We start from the raw sequence: 14,442 nt of genomic DNA, 5'->3' as shown, positions 1-14,442 counted from the left end.
CCCGCCGGGCCTGGGCCCTGGTGGGTTCGGCTCACACGGGCTGCTCCCAGCGCATCCTGCGGCTCCGCTCCCGATCCCCATCTTGGTCCCCATCCCTGTCCCCGTCCCCATCCCGGTCTTGCTTGGTCCCACTCCCGATCCTGCTACAGGTCCCGATCCCCATCCCCTTCCGCTCCTGGTCCTGATCCCGCTCCCAGTCCCGATTGCGATCCCAGTCCAGCTCCCAGTCCCGATTCCCCATCCTGATCCCAGTCCCGATCCTGGTCCTGCTCCTGGTCCTAATCCCACTTCCAGTTCCAACCCCCCGATCCCGATTTCAGTCCCGCTCCTGGTCCCGATCCGGCTCCCAATCCCGATCCCGATTCCAGTCCGAATCCCGACCCCGATCCCAGTCCGAATCCCGACCCCGATCCCAGTCCGAATCCTGATCCCAGTCCGAATCCCGATCCCGATCCCGGTTCCGATCCCGATCCCGATCCCGATCCCGATCCCGATCCCTGTCCCGATTCCGTTCCCGTTCCCCATCCCATTCCCGTTCCCGTCCCCAATCCCGATCCCGATCTCGATCTCGTCCCCGTCCCCGTCCCCGTCCCCGTCCCCATTCCCATTCCCATTCCCATCCCCATCCCCATCCCCATCCCGCTCCCGTTCCCCATCCCGTTCCCGTTCCCGTTCCCCATCCCGGTCCCGTTCCCGCCGCACCTGCGGGACCGGAGCGCGCCCCGACCGCGGCCGAGCCACACCCCCTCGGCGGCTCAGCCAATGAGCGTAGGGCGCTCTGGCCGGCAGCCAATGGGAGCGCGGCGGCCGCGCCCCCGCCCCCTACTTGAGGCTCTCCGCGCGGCCGCGCGCTCGCAGAGGCGGCGGGAGCGGGGAGCGGGAGCGGCCCGGAGCGCACGGAGCGCCCGGCGCTGCCCGCACCGCGCCCCAGGAGGGGCCGCTCCCATGGAGGCATTCCCGGGCACCAAGCTGGAGCAGCACCGGCACCTCCCGCCCGTGGAGTGCCTGCCGGGCGCCCGCTACGGCGGCCGGAGCCACAGCGCCTGCGGGAACGTCTTTAACTCCTGGAACGACTACCTGGGGCTGGCCACGCTCATCACCAAGGCCGTGCGGCCGGGCAAGGGCTTCGGCGCCGAGCCGCCCTCGGTGGTGGTAGCGGCCGCCGTGCCGCCGGCCGAGGAGGAGGAGGAAGAGGAGGAGGAGGAGGAAGAGGCGGCGGGGCCGTACTTCGAGGGCGCGCTGGACTTGCACGACCTGGAGCTGTGCGGGCATCACCATCACCACCACCACGGCGAGGGGCTGCTGGAGGAGCGCTTCGCCGACTTCAGCCCCTTTCCCGGGCGCGGCGGCCCCGCCGCCGTGGTGTTCGACTGCTCGGGGGAGCACCCGGGCCGGGAGGGCTCTGCCCACGCCTGGGGCGGCGTGGTGGTGGCGGGGCGGCTGCCGGCGCACCCGCGGGCCGCCTCCCGCCTGCTCAAGCCCGAGCTGCAGGTCTGCGTCTTCTGCCGGAACAACAAGGAGGCGGTGGCCCTCTACACCACGCACATCCTCAAAGGACCCGACGGCCGCGTCCTGTGCCCGGTGCTGCGGCGCTACACCTGCCCCCTCTGCGGCGCCAGCGGCGACAATGCGCACACCATCAAGTACTGCCCCCTCTCCAAAGTGCCGGCGGCCCGGCAGCTCCGGCACGCCCGGACCGCCCTGGGCAGGAAGGGCCGCTAGCACCCGGGACCGCCGGGCCGGGCCCCGCTGGCCCCCGCGCTGACACTGCCCCGGCGCCGGGGCGGCCGCTGCGCGCTGGAACGCGCGGAGCCCGGCGCCGGGCCCGGGGACTGCGAGGCGGAGATGCGCTGTGTTTGTTTATTGTAAGAAAAAATATATCTATATGTGATTTTTACGGAGACGGCGAGATCTGACTGGGTGGATGTGCGCGGCAGGGGGGTCCCAGTGGCCGGGGAGGTGGCGGGGGTCCCGGTGCCCGGGCCGGGGCAGCGCCGCCCCTGCCGCCCGCCGGGCCCGTCCCGAGCGCTCCGGGGCACGGGCGGGAGAGCTGTTCTTCACTGCCAGCCCATGGCAGGGTATTTAATTAGGGTACAACACTCCGCCTTTCAGCTCTTAAAGCAAACATTCCTTTGCTGGTTTTAAAACTGGGCAGCGAATCGCGATCGAAGTAATTTACACCTGCTTCCCGAAACCGCAGCATCCCGGCGGTCACCGTTCCTCCCGTGGGCACCCACGGCGCTGGGCTCGCAGGTCTCCGTGTCGAATACTCAGCTTTAGGGAAGGTCTGAGAGGAGAAAACATCCAAGTGCGTGTTTGAAAACGTGAGGACTCGGGGCCAGAGCGCAAACTGAGCGCTTTCTGCTGACAGAAAGGCAGAAGGAAGGGCAGTCGAGCAAGCTTTGATGCAGCTGTTTGTGGTGGAGAATGGGGGAAGCCTGATGGAAAGAGACCTGGACAAAGCAGAAAGCTGTGACCGTAGGAGAATGCAAGAAAGGGAGGTTGTTTATTTTCAGGAGTTCAGAGAATGTGGCTTTAACTCTTTGCAAGTAAAAGAGATCTACCCATGTGGATAACAAATATCCCTAACACTGCACAGACTCTACAAAGCATAAGAATTAGGCTGAAGTCCTGGACCACTCTGAGTGATGGCAGTTCCTTGGTACTGAATATCAGCCAGGGCTATATCACTTCTAATCCCTAAGAGAAAAGAAATTACTTTGGTTGGTTTGTTTTGGGTTTGTTTTTTTGGGGAGGAGGGGAGTTCTCTTTTTTTCGTTGTTTTTTGGGGAGGTTGGTGTTTTTTGGTTGTTGTTGTTCGTTTTGTTACCCAGAGGTAGGACAAGGAGCAGGAGGAGTTTGGGGTTTAAGAGTGCTCTGGAGCAGAGAGATGGGTGCTGGAGTTTGTAGTACAGAGGGTGACACTGCTGTGTGGCTTTAGCAACACCTAGGGTGAGGAGGGGTGCTCGGTCCTTGTGGAGAAACTGCTGGGACATCACCAGGAAGATGAGAAAGGAGATGGGTCCTGACAGAAAAAGGGAACTAGGAAAGTGAGGAGTAACCCACACTTGTGTGGTTTCCTTTTGAAAAGCTGCTCAGCAGGGTGGCAGATGGGGTCAGGAGGGCAGGACAGTGAAGAATGCAGTCAAAACATGTGTGGGATGGGCTGGGGATCAGGACCCAGGGTTCTTTATTCATCACTGCTCTTGACTCCCAGCCACAACAATTAGGAGGGAGAAAGTGATTTTGTGTGGAAGTGTTCCCTTAAATCTCCATCAGATGGCTCCAAAGATGGTGTCAGGTCTAATTATCAAATGCAGTGGGGCTTGCATTAAATAATACACAGTGGCTGCAGCTACCTTGTGCCTGCCTCCCTCTCCTTGTGCTAAATACATTACATTTTGTCTCTCGCTCTATGAGGAGTGCACCACAGGTTCTTCTAAGCTGTTAAAGTTAGATGTGTTTGGTTTTGTGATTCCTGGTCCGCACAGTTTTAATCTTTGTCCACCACACGTTAGAATCGAGCTCAAGTGTGATGCTGTGGAAAGAGTTCTTCTGTACTTTTGTTACCTCCTTGTGGGAAGTTTGAAGATCCTTATATACATTTTAATGCAGTTAACTGTTACTGGACACAAAAGCAAGAAAGATCAAAGAAAATCTGTCTCCGGTGTTTTCTGAGGGTTAACTGGCCGGGCTGGATTGGAGGTGTTTGCCACGTCCCTGGTGTTTACATAAAGCTGCTGTGCAGTACCAGCCCTATAGCAATGCCTGGAAATCCCTCAGGATAACAGCAGATCCTGTGTCTTGGATGGCACTGGCCTTCTGCAGAGCCCGTGTAAGAGGAAAACTTGTATCCATGGCTGTGCTGCTGCCTGTGTCTCCTGGTTCTGTTCTCCGAGTCCCTGCAGCCTTGCTCTGGAGAGGCCAAGAGCTGCCTGTCATCGCTGCTACCCAGCACTAGGCACCAAAGGCTTCACAGGTAAAGTGGAAGAGTAACAGCTTCGAGACCAGCTGGGGGTGGGGGAGGTAAAAAACCCCAAACAAACCTCAGACTATTGCAGAACGATGACAGGATTCAGTGAAACACAGCCTGACAGCAAGGCTCTTCAGTTACTTTATGTAATCATTCAACAGGACAACTTGCCCTTTAAAGATTTACAAGTGTGAGTCTAACAAAGGCTAAACCTCAAAGGATTTTTTGATAGGTTTTTTTTAAGTAAGCTCCTGTGATTTCTGGTGCACCAGCACACTCCTTGTGGCACTGAGTGAGCAGAAGCATGCTTGTTCGTGGTCCCTCTAAAAAGGTTGTTACAATAGACAGTATTTGTGTTGCTTCTTTGACTCCTTAAATGCAGGGAACTGTTTGCTTTAGTAATTTAATTTCTAGGAACAGCGAAGAGCTTAATCTGAAAGCAGCCCAGGTTGGAGCTGTATTATGCTCCACAGAAGAGGTGGAAAAGTGAGATACTATTTTCGCTCTATGAGCATCTTTCATAGGAAAAGTGAGATACTATTTTCACTCTATGGGCATCTGAAAATCAAAATATTATGGTCACCTGTGCATGTAAGTCATGGGATATTTTCTATAGTGATAGTCTGGCAAAAGGAGTGAACACAACATTGGATAATCATCCTCAGCTGGTACTAGTTTTGGCAAAAAGCAAGTTACTTCTAATTAGAAACTGCTTTCAGATGTATAGGTGACTTTACACCTGAAGTCAGGTAAGTCTGTGCCCATCTTGAGTGGAGATTCTGTCCGGGCAGGTTGCTGTCAGTCTGCTGACCAGTGCCTCAGGTAGATACCACAGGACCAAACCACCAAAGCTATAAAATGTCTTGTTTTATTTTTTGTTTAACAGTGCCAGTTTGACCCACTAGATATATAGATTAATTTTTACTGGAGATGAGTTGCTAAGAGTTGCATGGGGAGGAAGATACAATTCTAAAATGCCTGGTGTCTAGACAAAACAAGGGATACACTAAAAATGGAACAAGGTTTACCAAAGCCTCCTGCCCGAGAGAGAAAGGGCTAACAGAGCCTGAAGTGCAGCAAGGGAGGTTTTGATTAGCAAAATGCAGTGGAATAGTTTTTTAGAGTCTCGATCCTACTGTAATGAAATGCATTAATTTTATTTAAGAGGAGGACCAGACAAAGTGTGGAGCATTTCAGCTCCACCTGGTCCTGCCATGGCACAAAAGGAGGAATTGGGTGTTTTTGTTGCATCACTTGAGTGCCTACTTCTTGCAATGCTGCAGCAAACCCCAGGATGGGCACTAATGCCTGAATAACAGGTAAATTTTGGATCTTACATTTCACTGACCTAGTGCCTTCCCTTTGTAGGCTGACACCATTCAGCAGTACCCTTTAGCCACAGGAGGAAAACTTGCTTACGTGCAGCAGTTCCTGCCAATGACAGCAGCCCAAGGACAGGAAAACAACAAAAGATGTGTTTCGTTTACAGCAAGACAAGCTTTCCAGCACTCTTGGTGTCTGAGATGCCTCCTGCCTGCCCACCAGCCCACCCCAACATCCTCATGGCCTCGCTGAGGTCACCAAAGTCACCACGTGTCCTGGGCTGCAGTTGTGGCTGTGCCAGTCAGGAATAACATCACTGCACCCTGCCAGTTCTCATAAATATGGATTTTGTAAAAAAGTATTAGTTTTTATAGGTAAAGCACTCTAGAGAAAGCTTAATTACACCCTCCTTCTGCTGAGGACCCTGATGATGCAGGCATGGGCTGGGTCAGTGTCTGGACTGCTCCTGGAGCAGGAAGGAAACACCACTTTTCATACCTGACACTGCCTTGCTGGAGATTTATTTTAATCCAGCAACATTTGCTTCCATTCAAACAGCAGCAGCCTGAAATTCTGCCTTCTAAATGCAGCCTGTAACAGTTTGTATTCTTCTAAGGTTCACTGAAAATTTTAGCTGTTTAATGGAACATGAATCAAACAAGGCAAAGACTGACACAAAACTCATTTGGTTTCATCAGCATTTTCAGGTAACCAAATTTTGTGCTCATGTTTAATAATGGCAGGAGATGGAGGTTTGAGCTGCTGGATTTGGTCAGCAGAGGTTTTTGATCACTGTCAGTATTGTGTCTAAATAGATCAAGCAATAAAATAAACACACTGGCATGCCTGCAAAGCTCACATCTCCCCAGCCTCTTCTCGAGCTGCCCAGTCCTGAGAATATAACACTCGTTGACAACATTACCACAATCTCAGATAATGCAAATTAATAACACAGATTGGGAAACAGCATTAGCTGGTGCAGGAATGACTAACACTCATCCCTGTGTGAAAATGTCTTTGTGTGGATACAATTAAAACTATGTAACTGAAGGTATAATCACTATTTACATATTACAAGGCTGGAGAAAGGCAAATGTTGTGCCTGTCATTGATAAAAGGCTGAAAGGACCATCTGAGAAAGCACAGGCCAGATAGTATCACATCAGTCCCTGGGAAAATCAGAGCAAGTCCTATCAGAACACCTTTTTGGGAACATGCAGAAGACGACTGGGAACAACCAGAATGGAACTACTGAGGGTAAACCATGCCGGGCTCACCTGCCTTCTATAATAAAATATCTTTGTGGACGAGGGAAGGAGCACTGGATGTTCTTCATGTCAGCTTTAGCAAGGCTCTCAGCACTGTCTCACAACATTCTTGCACCCAGCTCGGGATGCTACAGCCCACATAACACAGGGGACAGAAAAACTGGCTGGCTGTCCAGGCTGAGCACTGTGGGCTGGAACCATCCTCTAGGCCCTGGAGGCAGCCACAGATGATGCTGAGGTGGGAGTTCCAGCCCACACTGCTGGGACAGGGCTGCTGGATTCAAGGGGGAGCAGGGCAGGGCCTGCCCAGCCAAGGAAGGAGCCCTTGCAGTGGCAGGCTGGGGGCTCAAATTCCTCTGGGCCCTGGCAGGGGAAAAGGTGAGCATGAGCCAGCACATCCCAGGCTGTTTGAGCTGGGCTCTGAACTGTTCAGGCCTGGATCCCAGCCCACAGAAGGAAAGGATCCCCTCAGCTCACCTCATCTTTCCCGTGTGCTCTTTGGGGTTCCATTCCCCCCATACAAGGACTTGGCCCAATTTGAGCTGAGTTCAGCAGAGGGCCAACAGTGTTCAGGGGCTGGAGCACACACCTGGGAGGAGAGCTTGAGGGCACAGGGCTTGTTCAGCCTGGAAAAAGGAAGGGTTTTAGGGGAGACCTCACAGCAGCTGCTCATTTCCTACTATGAAGTTATCTGGAAAATTCCAGCTTTCCACAGCAGCACACAAGTGAGCAAAGAGACACGGGGTAGAAGCCAAGTAAGAGAGGTTTAAACTTTTTGAGGGACACAAAAATGACCAGAGAGCTGGAGCACCTCCCCTGTGAGCAAAGCCTGGGAGCTGGGTTTTTCAGCCTGGAGAACAGAAGGTTCCAGAGAGCCCTAATTGTGTCTTTGAAGGGGGCCTGTAAGAAGGATGGGGACAGATTTTCTGGCAGATTTCGTTCTGATAGCGAAAGGGATATGGTTTTCAACTGAAGGATGGTTGATTCAGATTAGAGACAAGAGGTTTTTTAACAGTGAGGGTGGAAAACGCTGGCTGATTGCCCAGAGAAAGGGTGGATGCCTCATCCCTGGAAACATTCAAGCTCTGAGCAATGTGATCGAGTTGCAGGTGCCCCAACTCACTGCAGCTGAGGGTTGGGCTGGATGACCTTTGAGGTCTCCTTCAACCCAAACCATTCTGTGACACAGATTTTTCAGTCTGGAGCCAGTCAAGCATTGCAAGAGGCTTCTCAGAACAGTTCTGCAGTCCACAGCCTTGGAGGTCTTCACCACCAAACAGGGTTCTAAGTAAAACAGGTATTTCACAGCCAGCAGTGAAGGGAGCTCCTGGGTCCCCTTAACAGCATTAATCCTGTGACACAGAAAGCAAGGACAGGAGGTGGCTGAAGAACAGCAGCACCCCTGCTCCAGATCCAGAACACACCATTACTGGATGGCTGCTGTTCTCTCATTCCATCCTTTCTGTGACTGTATAAAGAACAAAAAATACAGTATTTTTTTTTATCCTTGGAAAACACTACTTCTCTGAAGGAATCCTGTGACTCACCCAGCAATGACATGACAGATCCAAAGACACAAAAACCAAGCCCTGAGAAGATGGCTCTGAGAGCAAGTTTCTCCCAAGAAAACTACTGGCCCTGGATAACCCAGAGAAGGGCAGGAAAATGACAAGAGGAGTATTACAACTTCTGTTCACACACCAGGTTTCTCAGGAAGAAACCAGCCCAGGTATTCTCACCTTCTCCTTGAGCTAGTACAGAACAGGTTTGAGAAAAGAAAAGGGCTGCTCAACAGCTGTTCTGCATGAACACATGGTGCAGGACTCACTAAAAAGTCAAGACACTGCAGCAGCCAATTCCTTAAGTTGTTTATTTATCATTGAAGAAACACACAGCAGCAAGTTCTGTGTTGGCTTCAGTGTGACCAGATCGTTCCTTGTTGTTACTGCACCCCGGCTTTGAAGTCAACACAGCCACTACTACAAATCACTTTTTTGGAAAGGGAAAGAATTGACCCCTGAAGACAAAGAATTGGGGGGAAAATTGAACAATTTCTCCAAAACCACACATTTTAAATATGACAATATTTATAAATCCTTGAAAGGCATGAATTATCCAGTAATGGAAAAAGCAGTTGTGATATGGGCAACAAAAAGTACATAGCCATATGCTTACCAAAACACTGAAATTATAAAAGCTGCAGGTTTGTTTTGTACACTGCAGCAGTGTGTACATTACTGGAACAATGACTGCAAAGTGGCCTCAGAGGCATTATAGATTCAAGTAAATCTACAGAAAATATCCCAGTGTAGCTAATTCACACTGTTTATTGTATTCAATTCAAATTTAAACAACTTACTGAATTTAGATAGTGATAGAATATCTCAGAAACCACCTTCCCTCCAAGATACCTATGTATAAGAGGGCTTTTTCATTTTTTGGCTAATTATGCAAATTCTTTTAGCCCTGCTTTTTCAATAATTCCACTGTGTGAACAGAGGCGTTTTCAAATGCATTTCCCGTGACAATAATACCCCATTCCAAACTAAGAAAGACTAAAAAAAAAAAAGGCCAGCCTGTTTTGGTGCCAGAGAGAAGCTGTACTCAAGACAGCTGTTGGGCTTGCTTCTTTTTATTTCAGCAACAAATGACCCATGAAATAAGCATCATTTGAAATTGCAAAAACTGGCTTTCAATTTCCAACCTTCTGCTGTGAGTTTTGTGCATGATCAATCTATATGAGTAAGTAATTCATGCTTTCATGTTACCTCAAAACATCGGTTAAAGAATTCCAATTCAGAATGTTTATAAGCACAAATATAATCTGGATTCGATCAAATCAAAGCTAAACCATTGGTTAAACTCTGTGATTCCCACTTAACGTCGTACAGTGGTCCACCCCTCTTCGTCTGTCTCATTCTTGGCGCGGCGCACGGGCTCACGCTCCTTCTCTGTTTTCCAGGATCCCTTCTCCTTGTCGCCGTCCCTCTCCCGCTCTTTGGGTGCTGCTGGGGGAGCAGAAGCTGGAGCAGCAGCAGGGGCAGGGGCTGCTCGCCGTGTTGGTTCCCGCTCCTCCCCGCGCTCTTCCCTCCTGTCGTCGGCGCGTCGCCACGAGCTCGCTACGGCACAGCAAGAAATAAAAACAGCTCAGTCACGCCCTGCTAGCAGCCTGCAAGAGCTCAAACAAACAGCCCCAACCCCAGCAGGGGGATTGCTGATCCCCAGCCCTGCCAACAGGAATACAACGGCCAAATACACATTTTAATTTTATAGGGAGCTAACAGCAGAACTACTCAAACCTCCTCTCAGCTTTGGGATTGTGGTGAGCAAGCCCAGGGTCATCTTTAAACTACAGTAACTGCAATAAGGATGTTCTATTGATGTACATGGTTTTATGGTGAAAAAATATGTATATTCTTATAGTAGCAGAATTAAAGTCACAAAAGTGTCTCCTTAGAAATGACTGAACCCTGAAAACAGAAAAATCTTGACTTAAAAACATTGTAGAAAACGTTTAGGTGTTCGCTGCTACTAAAAGACAGAAAATTGCTCTTCAGCCTACTGGAATCAGAGGTAAAATGGTACTGAAGTACATGACTCCACTGGTAACAGCATCCATCGCCCGTTACTGTATGAAGAACTGTTCATTTCCACCAAAAAGGATGCTAAGAGTTCTGCCCCAGCTGACAAATCCCAAAACTTCTTGATACATTAAAAAAAAAATCTCTACACTGAGAACAGTCTGCCTTTCTGTCAGCAGCACTCCTGTGTTTGATCCCATGTTCTGTTCCAGCCTGCTCCCAAGTGCAGGAACACCCACATTTGGGGCAGAGACAAAATGAGATTCTGAAGGTAAGAAAGCCAGAATTGGAAGATGTGGTGGTCCCTCAAGGCTAAATGGATTTGCTGTTACTGTATTTTTAGAACACAGCAAAGGATTAATAAATATACAAAATTAATACAGATCTGCATCAAAATTAATACCATTCATGGTGTGAAACCCTCATTCAGAATATTTCTGTTACATTTTAATGGTTTTCAGGAAAGGGCCACAAATTACTTTCTGGGATGTCTGTCTTGATAATCTAAACACAAGGACTACACACACCCAGAACACAATCCCATGAGAAGTGCATACTTGAAATGTTATCCTCCTACTGTAGATGCGAAATGCTACTAAGATGGAAAAGAACACAGCTACAAATAGTCAAGATTCCCTGAAGAATTCTCAATGATGCCAAAGGTACTTTTCATTATTTTGCTTATGGAAAGGCAGTTGAAATACCGGCTGAAAATATAACCTCCTCCCCGGTGAGCCCCTCCCAGCAGTGCCAGGAGGAGGGGAGGGGGGCTCTGGGTGGGACACAGGGCTTTAGGGACACTGGAATGAACGTACGCTCCTCGCGCTCGGACCGCAGGGGTGGCCCTCTCCGGAGGGGCGGCTCCCTGTCGTCCCCACGCCGGTCTCTCATGTCACGGCCACCTCTGTCCCACTCCTCACGACGACTCGAGTCTCTCCAGCTGGAGGTTTCCTCGGCTGGCCCCCTCCTCCAACCGCCGTCATCCCTTTGGCAAAACATAAAACTGAATGTTAAGATTTTTACCCTTGCTATGGAAAGGAGCTGTAATAAATCACAACGTGGATATTTACAGACCCAGTGGGTGTCTGTTTAACATACTTCTAAAATTGGTTTTGTTTTTCTGGAGCCTAACATGGAATTCTCTTGATAATAGGTTAAAAAGAAAAGCTTGAAAGAATTCTAAGCATTTTGGAATCCCTCCTGTAAACAGATAGCATCATCCTAAAATTAACAAACCAAAAAGGCTCCAAAATGCCCCTATATCCATTTGCTGTCCTAAAGTGCTTAGTTTCACACAAACCAACCCTTGTTCCTTTCACTCAGAAATTCCACATTATTTCTGTATCAGCAGGGCCATTTTTTTTTTTAAGCAGAAACATTCTAGAAGCACTTAGAGAAGTCAGACCTGGGACGCCTGAAACGATCGTCTCGATCAAAATCTCTCTCCCTGTCAAATTCCCGCTCCTTCTCGTTTTCATCCCGATCTTTGTCTCGATCCCATTCACGGTCTCCTGAAGGCCTGGAGTCTCGGGGAGGGCCCCAGCTGTCCTCACGAGCCTTCTCTCGTTCTCTCCACCCCCCTGTAAGAAAGAGAGTCAAAGGAGTTTGTGACTGACCTCTGAGCTCTCTCGTAGACAAAGAGCCCTTTACTTCCACCACAGAAACTGGTTTTACAAGTTCTGACTCCTGAAGATCAACTCAAGATGTTTGTAAGAAATTTGAAGATGGGAGACCAAACAGAAAACACTGTGCAAGCTGTTAAATGTGAAGCCAGTAATGCACACCTCATGTCAGGGCTGCCTGGAATGGTCCAGCAGAGCTGGCTGCACCCTGCAGCTTTCACCCACAAACCACAAGGGTCTGGTGAAAAACAAGTGCAAGAAGCAGCAAAGGGTGTAGCTCAGACAGCAGGGTCCTTTGTGAAAATCCACACGTGAGGAGACTTTAAGCAAGCAGATTTTTAAAGAACTTACTGCTCTTTAAAGCACTACTTTAAAATGTGACTTTTGTTACAATTCACCTAACAGTGCACCCTGCAATACTGCTCAGTTATTTATGAATGGGAGTTCTTTATGATGTAGCCTGCTTTGGCTTTAAACGGGAAAAACTGGAGTGCAAGTTTTGATATTTATAATAAGTTTTCTAAACATTTGGATTACAGAATGAGTGTCTATGAAAGATGACATGGTGCCCGCCAATACTTCAGTGAAAAGAACCAAGAAATCAAAATCATATCTAACATTCAAATGTCATCAACAGTTCTAAAAATAATCAGAAACAGCTCTAGACACCATCAGTGACACTTTAGAATAGACATAAACAGTACAAGAACAGGATAATTCAGATTTTAAGAGACCTCAGGTCATTCAATCCAAGCTCTGCTCTAAGCGGGACTTTCAGGAAAGTTAAAAACAAAAAGGGAATGTAAAAACATTACCTCTGTATACACAGAAAGGGCTTATCAAAACCAGATCCGTTTGAATGGGGTATTAAAACCCTCCTTTAGAAAGAGATTAACTTCAGACATGTGGAAGGGGTAGTGAAAGAGTCCAAGGTGTGCTGATCTAGTGAGAATGCTCCCAGCAGAGCATTCAATTAGTATATTTTGGTTTTGCACACAGGCAAGTGACCAGTGTTAGTGTGTGTGACCATCATGGATCTTCCAGACAAGCAATGTTTTTAAAAAATTCAACCAAATTAAAAGGTTTAATTATATGAAGTAGAAGTGTGTCCACATCAGCCAAGTTAATCTGCATGCTTTCAGAGCTGATTCTCCCATCTCTGGCATCAAGTACGTTACACAGACATGAGGATACCACACACTTTGGAGGGAGGATTATTGTATCACTATGTTTTACCTGGTTTACCAAATGGTCTCCAAGGGCCTGGCCTTGAGTCTTCCCCACCACGCCACGGGCCCCTGTCATCATCTCTTCTGGAGAGCCTGTCATCGTCCGCGTTCCGCCAGGGTCCCCTGTCGTCATCGCGCCGGGGCCCTCTGTCGTCATCCAGCCCGCGCCGGGGCCCTCTGTCATCATCCAGCCCACGCCGGGGCCCTCTGTCATCATCTGCAGCCCTCCAGCTGCCCCTGTCATCATCCAGCCCACGCCTGGGGGGCCTGTCCTCATCCAGAGCCCGGCGGGGCGGCCGGTCGTCATCCAGCCCGCGCCGGGGTCCCCTGTCGTCATCCGCCGCGCGCCAGCTGCCTCTGTCATCGTCCAAACCGCGCCGGGGGGGCCTGTCGTCGTCCAGGGCACGTCTGGGTGGTCTGTCATCATCTAGAGCACGTCTGGGTGGTCTGTCATCATCCAGGGCACGTCTGGGAGGCCTGTCGTCATCTAGAGCACGTCTGGGAGGCCTGTCGTCATCCAGGCCACGTCTGGGACCCCTGTCGTCATCCGCAGCTCGCCAGCTTCCTCTGTCATCATCCAAACCACGCCGGGGCGGCCTGTCCTCATCCAAGCCACGTCTGGGGGGCCTGTCCTCTTCCCCTTCTCTCCTCGGAGGCCTGTCCTCGTCCCCTTCCCGTCTCGGTGGCCTGTCCTCTGCTGACTCTGGAGGACGCTCCTTGTCATCTGCAGGAGCCCGCCGGGGCAGGTCGTCCCCGCGCCGGGGCAGGTCGTCCCCGCGCCGGAAAGGCCTTTCGTCATCTCTTGGGTCTCCTCGACGCCAGTCTCTGTAAACCACAGGGAACGAGTGAAAAGTGGAAGGTGACATCCAGGAAAGCTTTACATCAACAGCATCAACTCCCTCAAGGCCATTTCTGACTGCACCCAGTTAGTGAGTGGTTCCAAACACAAAGGGTGCAGTTTCAAAATGCACCTTTCAACGCCCCTCATTGCTATGGGAAAGCGGTGGGTCACTGTCCCTACAGCCTCAGTAAAGACTGAGCAGTTCATCATCTCCTTCAAAACTACAGTTTGGACAGTCCCTTGTTGATTATCTGCTGCAACATCACAGAGAAGAGGGTTGGCTTCTACACCAAGCCTAATTTGGCAAACTTGACACAAGTCTAGAAGAATTAATATTAAAAAACTCCAGAACCATCAATTAAGTATCCTCCCTCCTCAAGCACCTACCAACCCTACACACCATTAAGTCTGCAGTCTACAGGATTTTATACATACATTTAGACCATAAACTCTGCTTTTGTCACCAAATTAATTTCTTAATTTCAGGAAACTAACCCTCCTCAGCAATAAAAAGAACCAAGAAATGGAACGTCACAGAAATGCTGTGTCTCCTCCTTCTTGGCAGGAGAAGAGAAGCTGCACCGGGGTTGAATCTCATGGATTTA

The 14,442-nt window shown here is 49.9% G+C and overlaps 2 protein-coding genes across 2 annotated transcripts in view; one reads left to right on the top strand and one right to left on the bottom strand.

Moving 5' to 3' along the window:
* Window positions 1-845: 845 nt before the first annotated feature.
* NANOS1 (nanos C2HC-type zinc finger 1) lies at window positions 846-1,901 on the top strand. Its single transcript, XM_063405218.1, has one exon. It carries the CDS (start codon window positions 946-948, stop codon window positions 1,720-1,722), a length of 777 nt encoding a protein of 258 aa, XP_063261288.1. The 5' UTR covers window positions 846-945; the 3' UTR covers window positions 1,723-1,901.
* A 6,519-nt stretch (window positions 1,902-8,420) lies between these two features.
* Window positions 8,421-14,442, bottom strand: part of EIF3A (eukaryotic translation initiation factor 3 subunit A) — a 28,693-nt gene continuing 22,671 nt past the window's right edge. Inside the window, exons 19-22 of the mRNA XM_063405217.1 lie at window positions 13,004-13,821; window positions 11,551-11,725; window positions 10,961-11,130; window positions 8,421-9,683 (exon numbers count right to left, since the gene is read on the bottom strand). Coding sequence (XP_063261287.1) covers window positions 9,442-9,683; window positions 10,961-11,130; window positions 11,551-11,725; window positions 13,004-13,821 — 1,405 coding nt within the window. The 3' untranslated portion in view covers window positions 8,421-9,441. The remainder of the gene's footprint in view (window positions 9,684-10,960; window positions 11,131-11,550; window positions 11,726-13,003; window positions 13,822-14,442) is intronic.

Source organism: Prinia subflava, chromosome 9 (genome assembly GCF_021018805.1).
Source record: "Prinia subflava isolate CZ2003 ecotype Zambia chromosome 9, Cam_Psub_1.2, whole genome shotgun sequence".
Lineage (NCBI taxonomy): Eukaryota > Metazoa > Chordata > Aves > Passeriformes > Cisticolidae > Prinia > Prinia subflava.
Note: the sequence above shows the minus strand (reverse complement) of the source record. Positions and strands in the feature narration are given on the sequence as shown.

Excerpts from the sequence above, each read along its gene's own strand:
- NANOS1 (XM_063405218.1), top strand. The coding sequence starts at position 946 with ATGGAGGCATTCCCGGGCACCAAGCTGGAGCAGCACCGGCACCTCCCG.